Source organism: Symsagittifera roscoffensis, chromosome 10 (assembly GCF_963678635.1).
Source record: "Symsagittifera roscoffensis chromosome 10, txSymRosc1.1, whole genome shotgun sequence".
Lineage (NCBI taxonomy): Eukaryota > Metazoa > Xenacoelomorpha > Acoela > Convolutidae > Symsagittifera > Symsagittifera roscoffensis.
This window is the reverse complement of record NC_087071.1, coordinates 20,448,941-20,475,377: the sequence shown is the minus strand read 5'-3', so window position 1 is coordinate 20,475,377 and position 26,437 is coordinate 20,448,941. Positions and strand designations below refer to the sequence as shown.

Below are 26,437 nucleotides of genomic sequence, written 5' to 3'. Positions count from 1 at the left end.
ATTTATTTAACATCTAGATTCATTTTGATAAGGTTGAGAAGCTAGGAGTTGGGGGAAAGGGTTGATCCATCTTCGATGGAGATGATGATTTTTATCTACTGAACAAAAACGATAGTAATATAATAAGTAGTAGCCCTGTTTTTAGGAGTGACCTCGTGGTCTGGGGATACTGAGACCCAGCCATGAGCTCACTATTTCTGCATGTAATCTAGTTAATTTGAGTGTTTTGACCGAAGCCGAAAGCAGTAACGTTTTTGTCGACCCGATGTTAGAAAGACCACCGAAAAGTACTGGCTTGGTAGACACGGTGAAAAGCATGCAAAGCTCTGTTTAGACGTTAGCCAGTCGTCTTAAGACTTAGTTTTGTCTTCCGTCGATATGTATCTTCCGGGCGAATGTTACAAACGGGGGGACGGTCGATCCCCCCACCCTTCCTGGAGCGTGAATTTTCGGTGTTAACTAGATTAAAAAGCTATTCACGGGAATCCGGAAGGCTTCCGCGTTCCGAACTACCCATCCGCCCCGGCGGTTAGGGCCTATTAATGTCGTTATTATGAGCATCCGCTCGGCGCGGAGTGCTCGTTTTAACGGTTCTGCCGGTCATGATGTTAAAAAATAATAACATCCAGGAGCGCCATAAAAACATCTATGTTACATTTTCCCGGAAGTACATATTGACGGAAAATAAAGCTAAGCTATAAAAACGACTGGCCAGCGTCTAAACAAAGCTCTACATGCTTTTCACCATCTCTACCATAGCCAGTTCTGGTCACTTTTTTGATCACGAACTCAGCAGCTCATTTTTAGCCCTTGTTCACGGAATCTGCAGCCAAAATTAAGATCAAAGGGCTGTAGATTCAACTTTTCAGGTCCAAAACCAACAAAGCCGCATTTGTAAAAGTACTCACCGTTGCCGAGGCCTCGTAATGGTGAAGAAATTTCAAAATATAGCTAATTGATAATGCATATTCCTTTGCTTTCATCACCGATAATTGCTTAATAAAATTGCTTACGTATGTTATTACGTTATTTTCGTTGTTTGTAATAGTTGTTTTTTTTTCATAGTTTTGAACCTTCTTTGTGCTTCTATTTGGTCGCTCTCATCCTTCATTGGTTTTTCTTTTTCATTTCAACAGCGACCTGGCGATCTTATAAATCACAAGACTGAAGGACAAAAAGACTATCAATAGCGTAAGAAACCATCTAGTTTTATAGCTTCTTGATTTTTCTAATTAAGTTTCGTTTTCATGTATCAAACATTATTTGTTTATCTGTCATCATTGTTAATTTTTTCAGTAATTGAATGTGTTTTCTTCACTTTTTAGTTTATATTTTCAATTGATAACCAGTTTTGATAACCAGTTTTTACTTTAAAGCCGGCAATGCCACGGGTGGGTATTGCATAAGTTTCAACAACTGAAGACAAAAAAGACCAATGAAAGCATAAAAAATTGTCTGGTTTCAAAACTTGAAGATTTTTTTTTGAAGGGAATCAACTTTTTAGTTTTCATTCATCAAACATTAAGTTGATTTTACTTTTTTCGTTCCGTCTTTTAATCTTTTGGGGGTTAAACAAAACCATATAGAGGAAAAGCAGTTTTAGATAGACTTTCATGTATTAGTTGAAATTTCCTTTGTTTTTTTTATAAAATCAGTTGTTTTTTATAATTTCGTCTAGATATTTCAACATCCAAGAGCTTCAAAAGTGTTATGCTGCTTTTTGAGCATGCTTAAATGGTTGATGAGTCCGATAAAAATATAACCAGTCCTCGTCTAGTAAGTAATATTTTCCACTGAACAACTGCTTTTTTTCAGGTTAAGACATGCTTACAATCTTTTGCATTTAATATAATCAGAGCAAAGTATGATTACCAATCATGTCTCAGCACTTGCCCTACCACTTGCATTTCGAAAAAACATTGGAAAGAAATCATATGGAACGTCTTCGTTATCTTTGGTGCAATGCACATACTGTTTAATGAAATCTCTGGCGGTGGCTCGTACTGATTGGAACAGTAAGAGACTCATAACGTAAGTATAATTTCAAGTCATGACATAAAACCAATTTTTCATCGAACAGGTCAAAAAAAATTGTCTAAAAACCTTGCAATTTTCCAAATCTAGAAAATTCCAAGGGTTTTGACTGGACACTGTGATGAAGGGACTCCTGACTGTAGCCTCGGTTACTATGATACTTGTGACCATCTGATTATCTTTTTAATTGTTGTGTAATTGCTTTTTCGTCTAGTTCATAATTTTATAAGTTTAAATGGGGGAGTCAGTTACCAATCAGACTGGCTAAATTAAATCACAGTGTCAATCAAGCGTATAAAGTTCCCAAATTGTAAATTCCTGACAGCGCAAAACTTCAGAACAAATTGCCGCCATTTTTTAATCGTGCAATTCAATTGTTTTCTTCAATTCCATTTTGAAGGGCGTTAAGATAGTTCTTAGGTTTTTGGTTTGTATACACGCTAAAACTTTGTTTGAAAAGAATTTCATAATGCTATTTTTTGTTTGAATTTTGTTGAATTATTTTCAGCTTTTTTTGATGTGTGGTTTCTGTTTTTTTTTGTTCTGAAAGAGTGCTATTGTTTTCATGCAACTAAGCATCATATTTAGATCGTTTTAAATCCTTTCATGTTTTCATGACACCGCGTGTTGCTTTTAAATACTAAAACTTTTTAAAAACAAATCAGAGCAGCCGTGACTGAGTGGGTAAAACGCGCGGCCTTTAACACCGTCGTGGGTTCGAATCCAGCTTTGGCCACTGTTGGAGGGGTCCCGATGTCATTCGCCTCTTCAAGGTGGGTTGACTTTGGCAAAATGGATGACATCTCTCTCTCCCTAGGAAAGGCGGTGGGCGCTGGTCAGGGGGCTAATTAAAAAAAGACAAATATTATATTTCGCGAACGTTTTTTTTCGCTGTTTCGTTCGGAATTGTTTTTCTACAGAGGTTTTTTTCCGTATTGCATGAGATTTAAGAGTGTGTTGTTTCCGGCGTAAATGTTTTGAAAAAATTGAATATAAATGTTTTTATTACATGAACGGAGGTCTTTTTTTGTTACTTATTTTTTATTGTAATTCCGCCGATACTATTCAATTCATATTTGCTTGTAATTAGGTTAATATCCAAGCTTTCAGAGTTTTTAAATGATTTTTTGCCAAATAGTTTTTGTGGCATTTTTTGAAAATTTTGTTCATTTTAAATTTTTTTTATCTTTGTTCATAGCAGTAGTTGAAACGTGCATTTTGATAACCCTATATGATCCTAACGGGCATGCGGTTTGTGTGCTTCCAAGGTGCTTACCAAAGTTTCTGGATCATGATTTTCTTACCGATAATTTCCATCTATCTGTTATGAAAAAGAAATTAATGGAATTTGTCTAGACTGGGTCCTTCTTATGTTAAGGTTGTATAGTTTTTATGAGAATTGCTAAAAAGTTTTTCTCAGTTATCAAGCCGACTATTTCTTAAACCGAATTCGTTTAATTATTTAGTTTTTGTATGAGACTGATTATGTTTCGGGTATTGGCATTTAAATTTTGAATCGCAAGTTTTGTATCTATTAAAAGTTATTAAACTAAGCTGCAACAACGAAACCAGTTAACTTAGCGATTATTCCTGATAACTTTGCTTCAAGCTCAAAGTTTTAAGGATGCGAGAAAAAGAACCAGAGAAATTAACATGCAAGTAATGAAACTGAAACTATTGAAAATTGTCACAATGCTTTTTTCTGTGCTAGTAGTAATTCTTAATGGAACCTGATCTAAACTACATTTTATGATTGGATAAATTAGATATTTTACCACTGTAAAGTATTTAATATTAACCAATCATGATCCATCAAACTAACAACCCACTTATTTGTAAGTGCTGAAATTACTTGTAATATCAGCACCAGAGAGATTTGAATTTAACTTAGAAATTAGTTGGACTCTCCAAGAAGACTAAAGCAGCCGCAATAAACCAGTATACCCTAGATCTATTGAGCCTAGCAGAGACTAGTTAAACAACCTGAGACTAGATAGTATAAGAGTAAGATTAGGATCGGTATTAGACTAAGAAGTTGCACGAATCTATCCGGCCGAAAATAAGATAGCGTGACGAGCAGACGGTGTACCCTATCCGAAATTACTCTATGAGTTAACCACCTCGGTCCTAACTCATCTGGTGCGACCATAAGTCTCGAACAAGACCTTAATAGCTTAGAATTAACCAAAAATAGATTAGAATTTAGACAAAACATTTTAAAAATGTTATACGTCGATAATTTAATCGAAATGTCTCTACGACTCAATAGATCAGAGCCAATATTCCGAACGATAACAGAACTACCCGGAATTGCAAGAAGACCTCGAACCAGAGACGACATACGACAAAATAGAAACTTACCAAATAGTTATATGATAGTACGGCAAAAGCCAACACAAACTTTTATATTTAGAATTTTATTAGCAATGAATTTAGATTTTCATTTGCAAACATAAAATTTTGAAGTCAATCTTCATAATCATTTCAGGCGCTAAAACAAAACTATTAATATACAATAACGATTGATAAAAAGATCTCAGATCGTTTTCCTAAAATTCTGCAGTATTATATAAAACATGTTTGGAAAATATTTATTGAAATTCAAAACAAAAATTAGTAGCATGACAATAAAAAGTTAGTAATCATAAAATCATCTAATTGTCCCAGCTTCATCACCTAAAACATAACAGCAATCATAAGCTCACTAATATCATTAAAAAACTAAATCTTTTTCTTAAACAAATTTAAACCATTTTAAACTTAAATTCACTTAATTTTAAAATCAGATCATCAAGGCTTATCCTTGGATCTTAATTCATTTTCTATTTAATTAACTTTAAAAAAAAAAAACTTGATCATCAAGGCCTATCCTTGGATCAAAAAGAACAATTTTGTTCTCCCCCACCCACTTAGTTAGTGTCTAACGACCTCAAACGTCGATTCACTATCCAACCCTTTCTAAAAACCCAAGACTAATAGAAATTTTTGAACAAAACTTATCATTCAAATTAGGATAAACAGTGAAGAACTTCGGTTATTCATCCTTCACTTGAACCCTCCTCTTATCAAGACCTAGGATAAATCTTAGACTTAGTAAGTTTAAAATAGTATCTAACGAACTACTCGCGTTCTAATTATACCTGAACCTTGTGGATCGATTTACTATTCTCCAACCCTTGAACACAATCACTACCCCTAAGTAAGATTAAGTAAGTTAACACCTTAGCTTATACTAGCCACGAGAAAGTAAAAAATCATTCTTCGGAATCGATATACTTTTCTCTCCAACCCTGAACAAATAGACCCAGGTTAAGCTAACCAAAAAATCGTAAGGACTAACAATTTAAGAAAATAGAAATCATCTAACAACTTTCTGCATCCGTCATCCTAAACCTTATGTCATTTAAAAATCTAGGAAACAAACAAACAATCGTATTACACAACTGTGAAATAGATAACAAAAAATACGATCTTGTAATCACACCTCATACACAAACAGTTGGATATATTAGAACAAAACGACAAACACTAAAAAGGAAAATAATAACCAAACAAAGACAAATAACACGAAAAAGATTTTTTAAAAATAGAAACGCATTTTCAGAATCAGAAGCCAGCAATTTAGACGAACTTTATAAATTAAAAGAATCAATTGATAAAAATTGTCCCATTCACGATCAACTATATTTTTCCGACTCAGAAACAACTTCAAATTCATCAAAAAGAGGAAAAAGAAGAATAAAAAAGCAATATAAACACAAACCAGTACACTTATATAACTGGAATCAACCAATTAGACACATCGATAATTACCTATTAACAGTCATTAAACGAAAAAATGAGCCAAACACACACTCCAAGTGAAGATAGTCCAGATGATGACGATATCTTCCCCTTCCTCGTAGATGCAACCAATGATAGAGGACAGCATATATTTTGCAAGAATTTACTCCAAAATTTGTTTGAACCCGGAATCAGCCCATGCAAAACAGAGTTCCCAGATGTAAAAATCAAAAGACAAATTATTGATCACTATCTGAAAGATATATGTAATTTAACACAACACTACGGAATCTACACCATAGAATTAACCTCACCAAACCCGAATCACCGCAAATATGTAATTCAAACAGACGACCTTGATTTAGAATTTTCAAAAGTATTCTCAGAATATATAAAAAGCATACAATATCATAACTCACAAAGAGCAAACTCCATATTTACTAATGAAGTTTTTGCCATAATATATAGTTATATCTCAATATTAGAAAACGAAATCCCAATCTCAAATGTCTCACCGACAGATACATCTAAACATATAAGGGTACGACATGAAATCACACTATTTTCATCTTTCCTAAATATAATTAAAGAAAATTTCACTAAAGATGAAGTTTCACAACATACAAAACATGACTTACAAAAAATTTTGGCATGGTTTATAATAGATTATTTCACACATAATATAGATTTAATTTCACAAGCAAGAAAAAATTTTAGACCTCAAAATTCAAACGATGATACCGCCATCACAGAACAGTCAGACTACATTTGGGACCCCGAATGGTCTCATTATGCATTCATAAATTTTCCACAATCAATTTCAAGTCAAGCAATAAGTACAATATCTTATACAAGAGATTATGTAAGAGTAGTACCATTAACCATTGACGCAACACCATTAAACTACAATACATTTTAACCTGATACTCGAAATAACAGTTTAAACTCGACCGTCATACACAATGAAAACCTTAATGGAACTAGGAATCTCACTCAACAAGATAATCAGACACCATCGCACTTCATAAACGAAGAAATTGTCCAAACAACAACTACACAACAAAGTATTTCACCGATACGTCCAAATTTAACAACACCAAGAAATACACACACTTCACTAGCACAGGTAACCTTACAATCAACCGTTAAACCTTCGGTTGCTCCAAAATATTCACAAATGGATTACCAAACATATAGACCCATGACAATACCGTCAAAAACACGCAGAACGTTCACAAGAAACAATTTTGCGGAACATAATTATAATTATACACACTCATCAAAAACAAACTATCCTCCACGAAATAATAATAATAATCAAATCAGATCTCGATATTGGAATAATCCAATGGCAACAACTAATTCAGTAAATTTTCGAGCTAATCCACATCCTACACAGGATCATAGTGAAAATTACCCATTCTTTCAACAGAATAAAAATAAAAAACAAGCACCTCATCAAATGGATTATTTATCCTCTGATGATGATTATTTACAACCAGATATATTTGCACCATATACCCAAGAATATCGCGGACAAGGAATACATAAACCATATACACATCATAGAATTTTTTCTCCACATCCAACGGATACACAAAATCAACAACCAATACAAATGCAAAACCAAATTAACACACAATCCTTTCAACCAACTCAGCCACAAAACCCAATGATCACACACTCATATAAACCAACACAAATGCAAAATGAAATCCCACTTCCATATTATCTTCAACAACACGAAATAACAAAAAATCAACTTTCAAATTTTTCACAAATGCCAAATGCAGCAGAATCATTACAAATGACAATGAATCCATACCTTATGGGTGGATCATCAATAACATCAAACAAACCATTAATGGTATTCACAGGAACAGACCCTGAATATTCTGTAGAAGATTATTTAAATGCAGTAACAGCAAATTTAATTTTAAATATAGGACCTGAACCAATTAATACGCCACTACATCAAAACTGGATACATCGACGCACAGCGTTGATACAGACAACCTTAGACGGCGCAGCCCAAAAATGGTTTTCAGTATTGCCTATAGAAATAAAATCAAAATGGAAGAGATTCACACAAGAATTTTCAAAAATGTTTGACTCCGAAAGAAACAAACAACAACAAAGAGTTTTATGTAATGAAATTCGCAGGTTACCAAATGAAACCATCAAACAATTAGCAGTACCCATCGAAACACTAGTTCGAAAAGCATATTCATTAAATACACACGACTATAAAAACACAAAAATGACAGAAATCTTAATGATGACCTTAACACCTCAATTAAGGAAAATAGCAATAAAAAAGAGAGCATCACATCCCTCCTCAATTCGAGAGCCCGATTTAGTTTTTCGAAAACTAGTAGACAAGCTAGAACAAGCGGAAATCACAATGAAACTTGAAGAAACAGAAAATCAGAAATTACAATATGTTAACCGAATCGAAACAAATACCACAAGTATCAACAATATACAGGAATCAGATAGACCTTGTTGAAAAAATCACTGAAATACTCAATATTTATGAAAAACACCCAAACTTTAAAGGCAAACCATCTTTCAAAGAATGGTGTAATTATTGCCGACGATACGGACATAGCATTTCTGAATGTAGACAAAAACAACAAGATAATCAAAACAAACCTCAAAAATATAAAGAACCAAATAAATCATTCTATCAGTACATGAAGAAAGATCAAAATCTACCGAACAAAAATGTATACAGCAACAACAGTTCAGGAAAACCACTTCCGAACAATACCAACTATACGAGAAATCAATCACCATATAACTCAAGTTATAGAGGAAGATCACCAGAACGAAGAAATACACAAAATTCGTCACAAAATCATTACAATAGACCAAATAGTCGAAATAACTATTCCAGATCAAATTCAAATACAACACAATTTGTTTCTAGATCAAATTCCCAATCAAGGAATAGATACTATCCAAACAATCAGTCACGAAACTCATCATATAATAGGAATAGAAACTACTCCAATAATCGAAATAGAAGTTATTCAAACAATCGAAATCAGAATTACCCGAACAATCGATCAAGGAATAACTCATATAACAGATCAAACTATCACAGATCAAACAATACTTATCAAAATAGATCAAGAAACAATTCACAAAATCGACATTCAAGTTATAATAATCGTTATAGAAACTATTCCCAATCACCACACAGAACTAATAACCATTATAACAATTCCAACAATCGCCACAGAAGTAGTACACCTAAACATCAAAGACATTTAAACCAAGTACAATCAAATCAGGAAAAAACATCAGACCCCCCAGGTATTGATGACACAGTAAATAACGAACTACAACTAAATCAAATAAACTGTGGATCATCAGATTCAGAAAGTGAAACAGAAAACACTACCTCCATCAATATGATAACAGTCGAAAATGACTACGAACCTATTATATATGAACAACCTTTTTCACCACATATATATGAAAACCAATTAGAACTCCTTCACAATTATTATATTGAACCCATCCATTCCACACAAACAACACAAGAAACTAGCGAAATCAACACTACAAATAAATCCAATGAAAATGACAAAACAAAATGCTTGAATACAAATCACATCTATCAAAATATACAAAAAGAACAACCTAAAGAAAAAATTTGGACAATACCATTTTTCTTAGAAAGTCCAAGAAACAAAGAATTTCAACCACCAGATCTTGAAATCGATTTTCTAATTGATTCAGGAGCAGAATCAAATATAATAAACATTCCCACATGGAATGAGATAAAAACATTACACCCAAAATTAACACCTCTTGAAACCTCCAGTAAACTAGCAACAGCACAAGGATCAACATTGGTAAACTATGGAAAAATTCAATTATTTCTTCTCCCCACAAGAACAATGGAGCAGAATAAAATTTTAAATAAACCATTTAAGCAAATATTCCATATCACTGATATTAAACACAATATTATTGGAATACCATTTATCTCTAAATATATACCAACAATCAACATCTTAAACAGTAAAATACTAATCAAAGATAAATACACAAAAACAAAAGACACATCCCTAACATTTTTTCAAAGATTAAACAAACAACCACCATTCTTTTCAAAATTTTATCCAATATATAACCAACAAAGAAAACACCTGAAACCACTATCAGGAAACATGTATAATTTTTCAATAAAACAAGTTCACCAATATGATAAAAAACAAAATAAACAACAACTCTATATGTCAGACTTTGAATTCAAACCTATCCATAAGTTTTTCAAAATCACAATCTCATCCATAAAATATTTGAAAAACTCGAATTCAGATATTATATCTCTACATGTATACAACAATACACCCTATCAAGTAACATTACCTTTAGGACTTTTAGGCTATTGCGAAACCAACGCTACGATATCACCAATACACGAAAAAGAATATGGCGTAAATAATATACTCCAATTATTAGATATTTGTCAATCCACAATTCTTAATGAAGAATTATCCATAAATAATATAATAAGTAATGAAAAGAGAAATACAGACTATTTCACAAAAACCCCATATTTCAAACCTACATTCAACATAAGTAACTACACAGAGACTCAACAGAAGTTTTTAACAATGTTTAATTTCCAACACTCACAAATAACACAAGACGAATTTGATAAATTAGCCAAACAGCTAATAAAATATTCATCAGTCTATGCAACATCCAAATTTGATGTTGGCAAAATCAGCTCATCACTACATCTCCCATTAAAACCTGACGCAGTTTTCAAAAAACAAAGAGCAAGTAAAGTACCAATTCATTTACACGATAAAGTGAACAGATTACTCGACATTTTAGAACAATACAAGATTATATCACCGGTAAACAAAGAAGAACAACCAAAAGGTAACACATTTATCAATCTTGTTATCATCCTAGCAAAAGGAGAATCATTAAAAATAGTTCTAGACGCTAGATATCTTAATTCTTTAATAGACGAAACAAAATGCAATTGGCCTATTGAACCAATACAAGTTATTTTAACAAAAATAAACGGAAAATACTTTACAACCGCAGATATGAATAGTGCATATAATCAAATGCCACTAGATGAACAATCACGAAGTTTAACACAATTTGTTATTGGCAATCAGCAATATGAATTTAACCGCTTATTCTATGGAATATCCATAGGACCAGCAGCATTTTCAGCTTTTATGAGCAAAATTTTTAGACCACTAATACTCAAGAAAAACGCAATCACTTATTTAGACGATGTTTTTATGCAATCACAGACAAAAGAAGAAATGTTCAATGTTTTAGAACACTATCACAAAATACTTCAGAACGAAAATCTGAAGGCCGCCCCCGATAAATCACACTTCTTTTTAACACGAGTTAAATTCTTAGGACATAATATAGAAAGAAAAACATTCACTCCATTAAAATCACGCATTGATGCTATTCAGAAGCTCCAACCACCAACAAACAAAAAGAAAATCCAAGAATTCCTTGGAATGTTAAACTTTTTAAGCAAATATGTCTATAAAATGCAATTATACCTAAGACCTTTTTATAATATACTTAGACAACAAAATAATTTTGAATGGAACACAGAACATCAAGCACGATTTGAAGAAATTAAAAAACTCTTAACTGAACAAATTTCGAATACAATTCCAGATCCAAATCAACCATTCTATGCAATGTGCGACGCTTCGAATTTTGGCATCGGCGCAGCATTATTACAATCACACAATGGTACAAACAAAATGAACCTTATATCAGCAAATTCTCGATTATTCACTCAAGCAGAGCTACGACTCTCAACTCTAATGAGAGAATGTACAGCCATAATATATACACTAACAGAATATGAATTTCTGATACTTGGATCAAAACATCCAACAGTTCTATTTACAGATCACAAACCAATCATCTTTCTCTTTACACAAAAATCCAATCCAAATCACCGAGTTTATAGATTTCAATTAATTCTAATGAAATTCCCAAACTTACATATAGTTTGGACAGCAGGAAAAAATTTCGCATTACCAGACACATTAAGTCGAAATACACCACCTGAATTACTTACACGTAAAACTACAGTTGAAATACCCAAAAATATAAAATTCTACCTTGCAGAAAATGAAACATCACCCCGACTAAAATGCAAATATGCAGTAAAAACTGACGTTGAACAATCACAGATAAATAATTTACAACACTTCCCACTTTATTTGGATTGTCAAAATAACCACTACGAAGTTGATCTACTTGGAACATCAACTTTTAAACCAATTCCATATTCACAATGGATAAAAAATAACACACAACAAAAAAGAGTAAAACAATATCCACATAAAAAAGACCTTTTTCCATTAATTGAAAAAGAAAATCTAACTGATAAAATAAATTTATCAGGACCACAAACAAACGATTCAAAATACACAATAAATCAAGTTTTTGATCTCCATGACCCACTTGATACAATTCCTTTATCTCAATTAGAAATTAAAAACATTTTTCTCCCCCCAACAGATAAAATTACAATTAATACCTTGAAACAATATCAAAATCTTGACCCAGTAATTAGACAACTAAAATCATGGCACAAATATAAAACTAAACCCGTCAAGGCAGATACAACTATTATAGGAAATAAAACACTCCTCCGATACTTTCGAAAATTTAATAATACAACAATTAATGAAAACACAGACCTTCTAGAATACAAATTGAATGAATCTACAGTTCCCTGTCTCCCTTTAAGTATGATTCTTATAGCTTTTAATATTTCACATACACAAAACGTTAAAGGACACTCTGGATCAGAGAAAACATATTCAAATTTCATACAAAACTTCTATTTTCCAAATGCACCAATTTGGATAAAAGTACTATGCAATGATTGTATAGTATGTCAGCTAAATAAACCTTATCCAAATCAAAAACAAATAGCACAAAAACAAGATTTTAAAGGACAAAGTTTGTACTTTAACCACCGTATTTCATTTGATACAAAAGGACCAATTTCACCCTCATCCGAAGGAAACTCCTACATTATGGTAATTGTTGACGCATTTACACATTATGTAGCACTTAACCCAGTACCACATTGTAACGCTTATTATGCTTACACAACACTTTATGAACACTGGATAGCTAAATCCGGACTACCAGAGATTTTAGTTACAGACAACGGTACAGAATTCATAAATAATGAAATCATCACACTGTCATTTATATAACATCAAACACAAACCACGTACATCTCACGCACCTTGGACAAACGGCTTAGTCGAAGGTATGAACCGTTCACTACAAGAATATCTTAGGTGTATCATCAATGGAAATGATACAAGATACACCGAATGGTCAGCAGATGTAAAACTATTTCCCTTAGCATATAATTCACAAATCACGACAACTCTAGGAATGTCACCATATGAAATGGTTTTTAATCAAAAGCCACGCAAACCGATTATGTTTACAGCAAACTCTCATAAAAATGCACAAAGTTATTGTCAACCGAATAAAGACTCAATTTGTTATAACCTACCTTTACACACACACGATGAAGATAATTTTCATCACCCACAAACTCTTAAATTAGCCTCCGGTACACACACCGAATGGATTTTAAACAGAGATAAAAAACATAATGAAATTTACCAAAAAGTAACAAAAAAGTTGTTTTAAAGGCAAAACATTAATGAACAAATAAATTCACGCTTTACACCAGCCTCAGATTTAAAAATTGGAACATTTGTTTTAATACCCAATTTCAACACTCAAAAAGGAATTTCTAAAAAATTACAACCCCTTCGTAAAGGACCATACCAAATAATTGCCAAACCCACTGACGTCACATATAAAATCACCGACTCAGACAAAAAAGAAATTGTTCAACATCGAAACAACCTATTACCTTATTACCCAAAAGAATACGCACTACGCGAACTAACTCAATTATATTCTTTCACAGGTTTAAAAGTTATTCAAAATAACCCACAAATGGAAAATAAACCAAAAGAACAACATGACATTCACCTCGAAAACCAAAATGAAAAATCAACTACAACGAAAAGCAATACAAAAAAGCTAGATCAAAATACACCTCCAAAAGAAAGGAAAAATAGAAAAATGACAGAAAAAATAATACCCCAAGAACAAATCGACAAATCAGAACATAGAGAGTCATCACGACTTAGAAATCAACCACGTAAAAACTATAAAACATTCATTCCACAATCTAAAATATTAAAGAAAGTCGAATTTCAAAAACAGCTTTAACTTTATATTTAATAATCTTTGCACCTCTGAAATATTTTGAACTTTCATTTTTCAAAATAACATGCTGACAAAACACGCAGCGATTCTAGTTCATAATTAGCCAATAGGATTCATCCAATCCGTCACCTTCTCTAACTCTAACACAGATCAACTAGACGAACGATATAAAACTCCAGGCATATCTCTAACTATAACTTTGCGACCTCCAGGTCAAAAATAAGCAAACCACTCCAACTTGACAACTAAAATAAATATACCCATAATATCATAACCCTCCCTTATCTAATAACCCAAAGATCAACAATATTTCCCCAACTCAGACCTCAAATATCCCCAAAACAAATATGTTAAATTAGCCTAAAGTAAAAGAACGACCATTTTAGTTAGCCTAAAGTATAAAAATCTCAAAAATACCCCAGATCATTTGACAAATAAAAATAAAGACAAAGAAGACCTCCCGATCACCATAAAATTTGCCCCCAACAATTTTTCACAAAACTCGACCCACTTGTCAAAAAACCAATAAATAATTCGACCACACTTGAAAATTGCCTCAAACAACAAAAAATATTCGATCGAGAAGCCATTTCTTAAATGCTCTTCTCTCGACCAGTTACCATAATTCTAAACATTCTCGCAAACTTTTTCACAATATTTAAACTTTTCATCATATTTCTTTTTGATACCTTTGAATCTTTTGTAATAATCTTATTCATTTTTTGCAATATTTTTTAAATTTTCTATTCCCTATTTGAACTATACCTCCAGCTTTCAAAAGCTCTTGACTATATCCACAGGTACGATTCACAAAACTTATCTAAATGATACGAACCATTTTTAGTAGAACAGATATTTTTTTTACTATTTGTAATCTTTATAACATTTCTATCATCCCTCATTTTGACAATATGCAAATGTATAAAGAAAGCAATCATCACATTCGCCCTAGCAACAATCCTCCTAATTCTTTTTCTAGAAGAATATTATAATAAACATAAATTTTTTCACTAAAAGAATAGATCAAAAACTATCAAAAATTGCTAACCAACAGTCACACAGTCAGTCTTCACCGACATCATCCCAAAATAACCCAACAACACCTTTAACTACCCAAAACCCCCGAACATCTACACGAATTTCCTTTCAAGATAACCCATATACCTTTGGAGAACGACACGCTCGCTTATCAGAACCACTAGAGCCAGTTCAACGACAAGCACCTCTAAGTGAACCAACATATAACTTATACCCAACATTACCACAAGAATTAAGTAGAATACGAAATCCTAGTCAAAACCAAAACACAGTCGAAATAAATAGACAAATTATACATCCTCGACGAAACAGAAATTTTCAAACTCCCCGAGTTCATTTTGATATACCCCAATCCCCATCACAAAGTACTCCAGAAAACCCCATCGGTATATTACCAGAAACCCCTACGCTTCTTTCACAACGTAGCACCTCAAGCCTACCATCAGATTACTTAGGTTCAACACCAACATCTGAACAAATACGTGAAAATCCCTTTAACCCTACAAACCAAACATCACGACTACCATACTGGACAACACATTCATTCACACAAGGTGAACCAAATTTAATCAATGATCCAATAGATATTTCTTCGGATACAACAACATCCTCATCACTACCAGAAACATTATCATTACCATCAACACCATCAATCAGCCAGATTTCACCAACACCTTTTAACTTCAATTTCCCAAATAACCTCGACGCTAGATACCGAGAACAATCATCAACAAATATTCCTTTAAGACTAGACTGGAATACATTCACAGCACCTCCACCATTATTTGGACAACACCTAGAAAGTAACCGACTCCACAACTGGGCACTAAACCGACCACAATATAGACAAGACATCCACGAAGACATTCGTGATCATAACATCCAAATACTCCAACAAAATAGTCTACAATTAAAATTTGAAATCACGGTTAAATTAAACAACATTACTCAACATCCCTATCTATTAAATCCACCAAATATAACAGCTCAATCCCTACCACCACCATTTATAACAACTGAAGTAATATACAAATACGACAGATATACCAAAAAGACAATTGGTTACATCACATTTTATAACCCATACTCAGGATTATCATACACATGTATATTCTAAAAATATTAATTTTTCTCCAATTCTTTTTTCTAGTAACCTCCAATCAAAACATAAACCCTTCCCCCCGCACAGGACCCCAAGATTTATTAGTAACACATTACAATTGTGAAGAAAACGAACAAAAAACACTACACTAATATGCAATAAATCAAGTATCACAATGCGAAACAGAACCACAAGCCATAGAAACAACAAATGTAATAGCGACACTTTATTCAAAAGCCCGAGCAACAACAGTTATAGGATATAAATTCACAGCAACATTTTCTGAAAAGAAAGTACATTGTTCACAAGTCTCTAATGGAAATAAAAACCGACTTGACCACGAATCATTCTACCAGAGTAATATCGAACGACTTTTACATCTCAATCCCGAAGATTGTAAAAACGAGTTACTCCGACTAAATATCACAAAAAATAAAAACACAGATAGAAAGTTAGTATATTTCCAAGTTTTTTCAGATTCTGTACATCAAGCAGAACTTGAAAGATATCAAGGACATATAAAACTAGACGAAAAATATCCATACAACGGCGCACACGGAAGATCAACTTATGACATACACGATAAACACTGGATACCACATATTGGTATAAATAACCCATCAAACTGCAAAGCAGACACAAAAAATAAAGGATATCAAGAAATAATGTTTTTCGATTGGAAAATACAACTCGAAAAAATACAACTCACACGCGATTTATCTGACAACACAATGATCTATCAAGGAATTAGATTACCTTGTAAAAACGATCAAGGTTATTGTGACCCTACAACACGAACACAAGCAACAATTGTTTGGTTCCCCGAAGACACATGTACAACATTTCAAGTAGCAAAAATACACGCTCGTATGATAAAATTTCACGAAAAATATTTTATACAATCAATTCCATATGAACAAGTAAACCCATCACGAAAACAAAACTCTAATTTTAGGAACATACACAATATAGAAAATAAATTGACACGTTTTCAAATATATCAAGAAACAGAACTTGCATGTAAATACAGAAACCCACTTCACAAAACACAATACTCTGAAATATTAGTTGAATACGAAAAAGGATTCGACATGACCACTGGAAAAATAAAAATCGACCCATATGCCACAGGTCATCCTCCAAACGAAGGAACATCATATATACCAGTTAATTTTCAAAAAAAGTAAAGGTCAACCTGGTGGACATCTCAAGCCCCATGACACTAGAAGCACACGTTTACAAGAACTATCACTAATGAATAGTACATATTTCGGTAATATCCACTATGATATTCACCTAGATATGAAATTAGACTACACAATTAGCCGCATTTTTCAAGAAATGTCACTCTCCGAATTAGAATCCTACAATCACTTGCATTAGCAGTATTAAAAATACCCTACGCAGGATATTTATTATCAGGCAATAGATCAAATTTTTTAGACTATGAAGGAAACATTTTATGGTTTTATACCTGTACCAAAAAAGTATCACCACTATATGTTTTTGAAGATAAACGATGCTCTTTTCTCACTCCTAAAAGGAATCTATAATACATGCGCTATACACACACAAGTAAATAGACAAGCAAGTGTAGCACGCATCCTATTTGCAGGATTTTTTGGAATTTTTTCATCATCAATAAACAAAATTCTTTTAGACGCACAAATAAAAGAATACAACACAAAAATAGCAACAAGACAGAACACATATGACGAAGAACATAACAATGTAGACATTACACCTACAGCACCACAGTTACCACCCCTACCACATAACCATCCATTATCACTAGTCCCACGAAATTTTCGAAATTTAGCAGTAACACATAATCCAAACTTCAGACCAACCATATCACAAAGCCCCATTCAACCTATAGTAACACACAATTCACTAGATGAAAATACATATGAACAAATTATAGAACAACCACATACCACCGCTTTTCAGTCTCAAAATAATAATTTTTTTAGCCCACGATGAGCCGACAACTTGGATCCCTACACCGCTCAAATTCCCACCCAACCAACCTCAACACTCCAATTACAATAATTCCACTTTTTGCTTTCCCGCCATCCGATTTTCCAACCAATACTATAACATCAGGCATGAATTCAGACACTAATTCACACATCTCAGTTTTATACTCCATCTCAGAACTCAATAACCCAGATATTGAAACCCCTGATGAATTTGCAGACTCTGAACCATCTCCGTCCAATGATTTTCAAATCAATCCCTCAGTTTTTTCGAAACCCCCTTTTCAACCAATCCCACCAAATAACCCACTCCCATCCATTTCTACACCCTCCTATGCTTCACAAGTTACCCCAACCTACTCTTCACTTCATTCAGACCGATCATCCAATTCTCCAGACACCCCTCAAATCTCCCAAGAACTAGATAATTTTATCACCTTACAACAACAACCCTTCCACCTTGACACCTCAACTATAAACCAGATTTCATCAACCATAGAATCATCAAACCCACCTACCCCCACACCCTCTTCAGCTTATACCGCATCATTAGTACCATCATCCACATCCACCAAATCATCAATTAGCACTAATAGAGCTTACCGCACTTTCAAAAGAAAATTCCCAAACCATCCATTTCCAACAAAACCAGGAACAGCCCGTGAATATATTAATCACCCAAATCACACTAACACGAGAGAATTTTTGTTAATCACCTTACCTTCATTTCCACAATATACTTTAAACACCCCTAACGACACTAACGAAACGCGTAATTTTGTAGACGAACACGTTTTAATGCCTACACTCCATTGGACATCATATTATCATTTTACTAACCCACTTTGCCTACCTTTATCTAATACTCACATCGATATTGAAAGACATCAAAATATGCTATATCGACTCACTACACCACTAACACATAGACAATTTACTTATATAGGATATAAAAAGTCACTAAAAACATACACTGCACCCCGAGCTAACGAATATACGCTAGAATATTACGATCATAACATCATCCGAACTAACCAAGACCAATTTTTAGATGATGATCGCTTCGCTAACCCACAAATCACAGAAAAATTCTTCATTAAAACACCATATGTATTTACACTCAATATATTTGATCGCAAATTTGACCACATCATTTCAGAAGCACTAACCGACACACAAGCTTACGAGAGTTTTAAAGAAAAATTTCCATTATTTTCACTAACCTTTCATTTCCTTGCACCACAAGAACGCGATTTGCACTGCTCACACGACATTATGTTACGCACTAAACAGACTCACACATATACATATTATCGCTTTATACAAAATCATTTTGATATACACACTCCATCAAGACAACCACACCACCGTTTTCAATTTATTAACTCTAAATACACATCACCATTTTTTCTTAACTTCACATATTGCATCAAAGATACTAACCTTCACGGTATTCTTCGCAATTATGATCCCATAACCCAAATGTATATTTTTTGTCCCATCACAAAGACCTTCAACGCAGAAGAATCCAGACCCTTCCTTATCCCACATGAATTTGTTCAACCTATAGAAATCCCCATATTAGAATTCATCCACAACACTAAATATAACCACAAATTATATAATCTCATCCAAAACACACCTTATGAGTTTGCAGTTGGCACTGAAGAACTAAAAACCATTAAAGCACTTCAATTGCTTTGGCCACTGCTTCAAACTAAAAACATCATTCGCATACTAGCAAAATTACTAACAAATTCAGACATAATCCACGACATCTTCCCCCACGGTTTTTTCCCCGACGACTAACAGGTAAGTATAATTTATATATATTCAAAATTAATAAATTTAAAACAAAACACTAACCATTCTTTATCCATGTCTTATTTAGATTTTTAGTCTTCATCCCACGATCATCTGCAAAATACACAAAAGAAAAATCAAAAATAGAAAACTTCTTCAAATTGTTCAAAACTCTATTAATATTTTGCACAAATTAAATAAAATTCATACCAATGTAGTAAATTAATTTATAAATTGTTTCCCCACAAGCAGTAAATCTAATAATGATGAAAATTTGTAACTTAATTTTTCCCCAAAACTAGCAGTAAAATTGAATTCTATGTAGTAAATTAATAAAACGAAACTGCAGTACTAACTTTTTGATATTTCATTCACTCGCACAAGAATTCTATCCAAACTCGCATAGCTCGCCCACGAAGAATTGTTTAAATAATGAATTTCAGTTTCAAGTTTTCACACTCAACAACTCTAACACACGATAACAAGTTTCAAACTTTCCTTTAACCCGGTTGGAAAGGAATTATATACTAAACAAAACTAACCAATGCAGCTTACTAAACACCACAGATCATAGAATAACAGCATGACTAAGAAAAGGAAACCAACCGTACCCAAACCGGATTAACCCAGTTTAAAACTGGATAATTTATTCTTTTGAGGACTATTATAAAGTCTAAGAAAGAAATAATAAAACACAAAAAAGTCGAAAGACAAACCCATACCAAAAACAATTTGATTTTTGAAAAAAGGACACAACCAACGAAACATAAGAAAAACCACAATAAACCCAACATAAAACGTTATCACATAACAGGACCTCTCACAAAAACCGCACGAAATCATACTCCCACTCCTGGCCTAACCCACCAGAGAGGACGTCCTGAGCATGCTCTATAGCCGGCCTAACCCACCGCGCTACATCCACGCTTTGTGACCACACTCCTATTTTTAATAAGAGGTACTCAAGGGTGAGTAACTCTTCAAAATAACCAAACTAAAACAAAAAGCTTTTGTGAAAACAACTAACCAAAATCATAATTAAAACACCAAACTAATAAAACTTTTATAAAATGTAAATTATACCTTGCAGTATATAGATCAGCATACAACACCAAAGACGAACATCCAAAGACAAATGACCCCACTACACTCGAAAAAGAATGGCAAACCACAATCAATATGCCGCCCACAATCACAACTCAAAGGATTTAGAGTACGACTTGACTTCGCAGAAAAGGACTTCGTTGAACTAGACCAATGACCACCTCGATGTTCAAGTATACGTACAGATCCGAGTAACCAGGCATCCCCTCCACGCACAATCTCCACGCCATTCCCAGACAAGGTCAAACACAAAAGAAGTTCTCTACATGAAACGGAAAAACCTGTCATAACAAACCATTCCGAAATCAGATTTGAGTTTGTTGCGAAAACCCAGTCGTTGTCATGAGAAGACACAACGATTGAACCTGGAACTCCTCTAACAAGAGAACCCAGAAGAAATATGATGTTCGCCAAATACCAACGTCCATCATCCATCCTTTGAATTGCAGAAAGACTATTCTAAAAAACTCTGTAAAACCCGGATGGGTGGAACCTGATCTAAACTACATTTTATGATTGGATAAATTAGATATTTTACCACTGTAAAGTATTTAATATTAACCAATCATGATCCATCAAACTAACAACCCACTTATTTGTAAGTGCTGAAATTACTTGTAATTTCAGCACCAGAGAGATTTGAATTTAACTTAGAAATTAGTTGGACTCTCCAAGAAGACTAAAGCAGCCGCAATAAACCAGTATACCCTAGATCTATTGAGCCTAGCAGAGACTAGTTAAACAACCTGAGACTAGATAGTATAAGAGTAAGATTAGGATCGGTATTAGACTAAGAAGTTGCACGAATCTATCCGGCCGAAAATAAGATAGCGTGACGAGCAGACGGTGTACCCTATCCGAAATTACTCTATGAGTTAACCACCTCGGTCCTAACTCATTAAGGTAATTTTGTACAATAATGCATGCCTGCTGCAAATTTTTCCGTCGTCTATAAATGTTGTTTTTTATTTCAAAAGCGCTTTTCTTTTAACTTTACTACTAGGATGGCTTTTTATGCTCAGCTGCAAAACCATGTTTTTATCCTGTCATTTTAGGTTCAAATCCAAGCAGAACTTGTACGCAGTTTTGGGAGTGAACAAAGATGCGACTACTGATGACATCAAACGAGCTTTTCTGTCTAGAAGCAAAGAGGTTGGCTTAAGCTTTGTGTTGCCGGGAGAAATGAAAGCTAGCTTTGTTTGCAATATTTTAAAATTAAGTTTTACTTTTACCTGGTGGCTATTTCACATGACTCTTGCTCTAATATGTGAAAGGGTAGTTCTTCATTACTTCCGCTTCGTGTTATTTTTTTAATTCTTGACCACCGTTTACAGACAGACCGGTAAAATAAAAATTTAACCCTGGAGTAAAATTATGGAGAGATGAAATTCTTCCTCTTTCAAGTTGAAAACTGGAGCATTAAAAACTTGATAATTGAAACTGGATAATTGATCTAATTAATTCCTGACACCCCTTATAGTCTTTGGTTTGACAATGAACCGCTGTCAAAAATGATTCCGTGCTTAAGAAAAAAGAGTTACGAGGTTGGTTTGAATTAATCGGTAGACTAGTGGAGCCTGTATGAATGCGATAATTTGTGCAATTTTTCTTAATATTTCGTAGATGTGAGTTTTCATAGATGGGATATTTCGTAGATGTTTCGTAGATCTGAAATGGCTTTGGATGATTTGCTGCCGACCATTTCAGGTGTATCAAAGATTGCGCGTAGAGCATCTAAAATAGTGTCATTTTAAAGCCTCTTCAGTCGTGATTCAGGTTCTTCTAAAAAGGTCTCTTTTTGTAATTTTTTCTCGAATTATTTTCCGTTTTGTTAGAATTTTTTTAAAACTTGATGATTTAGTTCAGCTGTTAATTCAGCCTATATTAGTTAGTTGCAACCTATAAAGCATGCTCATTGTTACTCATAATTAAGCCTACCAATGGCTGTTATTGCACAAAAAGTTTTTTTGAAGCTGAGTGATACGAAACCTTTTTGTTTTTAGTTACATCCTGATCGAAATCCAAGCAGAAAATCGCACACTGAATTCGTCAAACTCAACGAAGCTTATTCGACCTTAAAATCGTCTGACAGCAGAAATCAGTACGATATTTTGATGGGATTCAACCGGTCGTCTCAATTTCACTCTTCGCCATATGGAAGTTATTCTGGAGGTGCTTCGAAAGCGTACTATGAAAGCTATAATACATCGACAGGAAAAAAAGAATGGTAAATATTTATGTAATTGATAACCAGGCTAATATTTTCAAGTGGTTCCAAAATATCTAAAAATTCTCTGCTTGCGCTAATCAAGAGTAGTTTTAAAGGTGTAACGTGCGCTTAAAGAGGCTTTTTGTGGTCAATTTCCGTCGAAAATAGATTTTTTTTTTACTTAGAAACGATGAAGTTTTTTTTGTATATTTGCTTCAAGCTCGAGAGTTGAGAAATTTCAATCTTGTGTAATAGCTTATTTGTAGTTACTTTGCTGTCTCATTTTAGTTACCGAGAATTAACTGATGAAATAAAATTAGCATCTTTTTGATTGTATGAAACAAGGTTCGTTTTTTTTATGTTTAGGAAATTATACGAAGAGTTTAACCCGAAAACATACCACAACAGAACTGCTCGCGAAAACGAGTTCAGAAATAACTTCTACAAAAATTACGGCAGATATCGAGAGAACACGAGTTCGAATCAATCTCGGGAATCTAAATTGAGACAGCAAAATAAGGGAAAACGATATGATACAATATGTGTTGTAATTGGAATCAGACTAGTCTGAATGCATGTTTTACCTAATATGACCAGATAATTAGCAAAATAAAATTGTTAATTTTCAAAAGAGGGCCGAACCCCATTTGTTAGTTGGAACGAGAAATGCATTAGTTCGAGTAGAAAAAACTGAACGGAGATAAATATTTTAAAGGTATCTGAAGCTCATTTATGCCTTCTTGAATGCAGAAAAGTTATTAAGTATGGGGTTTTCACTGTTTTTTTGTTGGAAAAATGAATTTTTGTTATGATGTTATACATAATTAGCTAAAAAAAAACAATTAGAAATGATAAATCATAATAATAATAATAAAATTAGAAAAAAAGATTTTTTTTTGTGGTTACCTATTAACCTATTGTATCATTTCGTAACAGGAAATTACGGCATGGTACCTCATAACAGCTTGCTTCCTCTTTCTCTTCACAATGTAAGTTGACCTTCATTTATTTTTGTTTTCCTCTTTTCTTCAGGAAGTGGCAAGAAGCGTCTCAGAGAACTGAAAATCACCAAAGACAGAATAACCTAAGAAGCAAAGACGATATAAGGAAGGGCAACCAAGTTTTAATTGTGGTGTTGTTCGCTGTTGTACTTGTCTATGCCCTGATTAGATCGATTTTGATAATGAAGTTTCATGGTCGAACCATGGGAGGCCACAACAAGTACGATAAATGCAATCCATTTTGAAGTTCGTGTGAAAAAGCGAAGTGAAATTAAAGTAGAAACAGTTTTTTTCCTTGAAACTCGAAATGGGCATCGTTTTCAGCAAGGGTCGGTAGGGGGTGTTAAGTTTAATAATTAAATCCATCATTATCGGTCAAAACCAGAGCAAAAAAAAGACAGCGATAGCGATGAGTCCAGTGGATAATGTATAACAAAGGTCATAATTGCAAACATTTCTACCAATTTTTCAGGTGTTCTTAGCGAGTTATTAACCGGAAATCCAAAATGTGTTTTTTCATTTGTTTTGATATAATTTGGAAGTTATTCTATTGTTTTAGTGCTTCATCAGTCGCACAAAACCGCAGTAGTCGCTTCAGAGAGATCGATTACGACCGACTTATGTCCATAGAACAACTGAGGGAACAAGACATGAAAAATTCAGACACAATTCCTGAAAATCAAGGGCCTAAAAGGAGAAGATTGAGGACAGAATTTGCTAGCAGAGATCACAAAGAGAATAGTTTGAATGAAAAGAGTTAAACTAACCGATAGAAGTATTATTTTAGTAGAAATTAGAATTTCAATTTGAAATTGAGTTGAGTTTCTTTTTGATGCAACTAACTGAAGCAAGTCACGCCCAGAGAAATTTTCAACAGGCTCCGCCTTCGAACCTCACGCAAAAGCGAACATAGTTAATATATAACTGGTCTTTTTTTAGCTCAATAAAATCTTTTAGGGTTGAATCATGCTAGTGTCGACAACGGTACATTATTACACTTGCGAGAGCAAGTGTCTTGTAACCGGGAACTAAAATAAACAGTTTTTCTGACAACTTTCCCATAAACAGTTTTTCCTAAAACTTTCCAATTTGCTTTATTATTGAATCTTTACACCATCTAGGTTCCTTCGCACTTAGCCCTAGAGGTAACGTTGTCACCGTTGCACCCTAAGTTATAGGGTTCGAGCCATGGCCGGACCTTCCTTATATAGGTATTGATGGTTTTTTTTTTTCAGGAAAACGTCTTAAATGCTCCAGTAAGTACAGAAGTGCATTCATACATAGTAATGCATTCCTGATTGCAATTAGGTATCTATGCAATTTTTGAGTTCAAGTCAATTTAATCTGTTGGATAATTTGCGCTCTCAGATAAGAAAAGCAGCAATGGTGCGAACAACGTAGTCGACTTCTAAATTTTGAAAGCGGTTCCTAATTTTTAGAGGTAAACTTTATCTATTGATATAGGTTTATCAAATTGAGTGAATTTTGTCAAAAAAGTGGCAATCATTTTTTTTGAAACTCAAAGAGCTTTAAGGCCATTTATTTTTTAGTTTGAAAATCGTTAGATGAAATTTTTCAATTGATGCACTTAGGTATATATGCACTTTTTGAGTTCAGTAAATAGCACTTCAATAATTATCACTTTATACTTTATAAGTTTAATAATTAGCTCTTCAACAAAAATCACTAACTTCAATAAATAGTTTTTAAAGAGCTTAAAGTGTATCCATTTTTTTTTCAACAAAGTTAGTGTGTTTTTTGTTTACTTGCGGTCATTACTCTTTTCAAATCTTTGATTGGCTATGTTAGTGTTACTCGAGCTGTCAGTAACTCTCATTCTTGCGTTTTTAAGTTAATTGAGCCAATTTAAATGGAAAAATCTATAGTAAAAAAACTAACAGGAGACTTACACCAAAAATTTTAAACGAAAGAAATCCATATGACTACACGCTTAAGTTTTTTTTTCCGATACTGAAGTAATTTCGAACATTTAAGTTACATCGTATATCGACATGTATCGTACGATTCTTAGATGTTTCCAGTTTAAATATCTAACTATATCTATACTATTTAGCAACAACATTTTTCA

The 26,437-nt window shown here is 33.5% G+C and overlaps 3 protein-coding genes across 4 annotated transcripts in view; all 3 read left to right on the top strand.

Annotated features, from left to right (window-relative positions):
* The window catches only part of LOC134855194 (dnaJ homolog subfamily C member 10-like), a 434,156-nt gene that overhangs the window by 393,686 nt on the left and 14,033 nt on the right, over nucleotides 1-26,437 (top strand). The gene's annotated exons all lie outside the window — the stretch shown is intronic.
* Nucleotides 1-26,437, top strand: part of LOC134855193 (dnaJ homolog subfamily B member 9-like) — a 427,207-nt gene that overhangs the window by 393,693 nt on the left and 7,077 nt on the right. The window lies entirely within an intron of this gene.
* Nucleotides 1,820-25,160, top strand: LOC134855192 (dnaJ homolog subfamily C member 4-like). 2 transcript variants are annotated; one of them, XM_063871636.1, is made up of 6 exons: nucleotides 1,820-2,031; nucleotides 22,194-22,290; nucleotides 23,142-23,365; nucleotides 23,714-23,868; nucleotides 24,285-24,336; nucleotides 24,908-25,160. In XM_063871636.1, the coding sequence occupies exons 1-6, from the start codon at nucleotides 1,865-1,867 to the stop codon at nucleotides 25,107-25,109; spliced, it is 897 nt and encodes a 298-aa protein (XP_063727706.1). In that variant the 5' UTR covers nucleotides 1,820-1,864; the 3' UTR covers nucleotides 25,110-25,160. The 2 variants fall into 2 exon arrangements, with proteins under 2 accessions (XP_063727706.1, XP_063727707.1); XM_063871637.1 differs by lacking the exons at nucleotides 23,714-23,868; nucleotides 24,285-24,336 and adding an exon at nucleotides 24,380-24,568.

Excerpts from the sequence above, each read along its gene's own strand:
- LOC134855192 (XM_063871636.1), top strand. The coding sequence starts at position 1,865 with ATGATTACCAATCATGTCTCAGCACTTGCCCTACCACTTGCATTTCGA. Across the intron at positions 22,291-23,141 it reads TTCTGTCTAGAAGCAAAGAG|TTACATCCTGATCGAAATCC; the intron begins GTTGGCTTAAGC and ends TTTTGTTTTTAG. Across the intron at positions 23,869-24,284 it reads ATTGAGACAGCAAAATAAGG|AAATTACGGCATGGTACCTC; the intron begins GAAAACGATATG and ends TTTCGTAACAGG.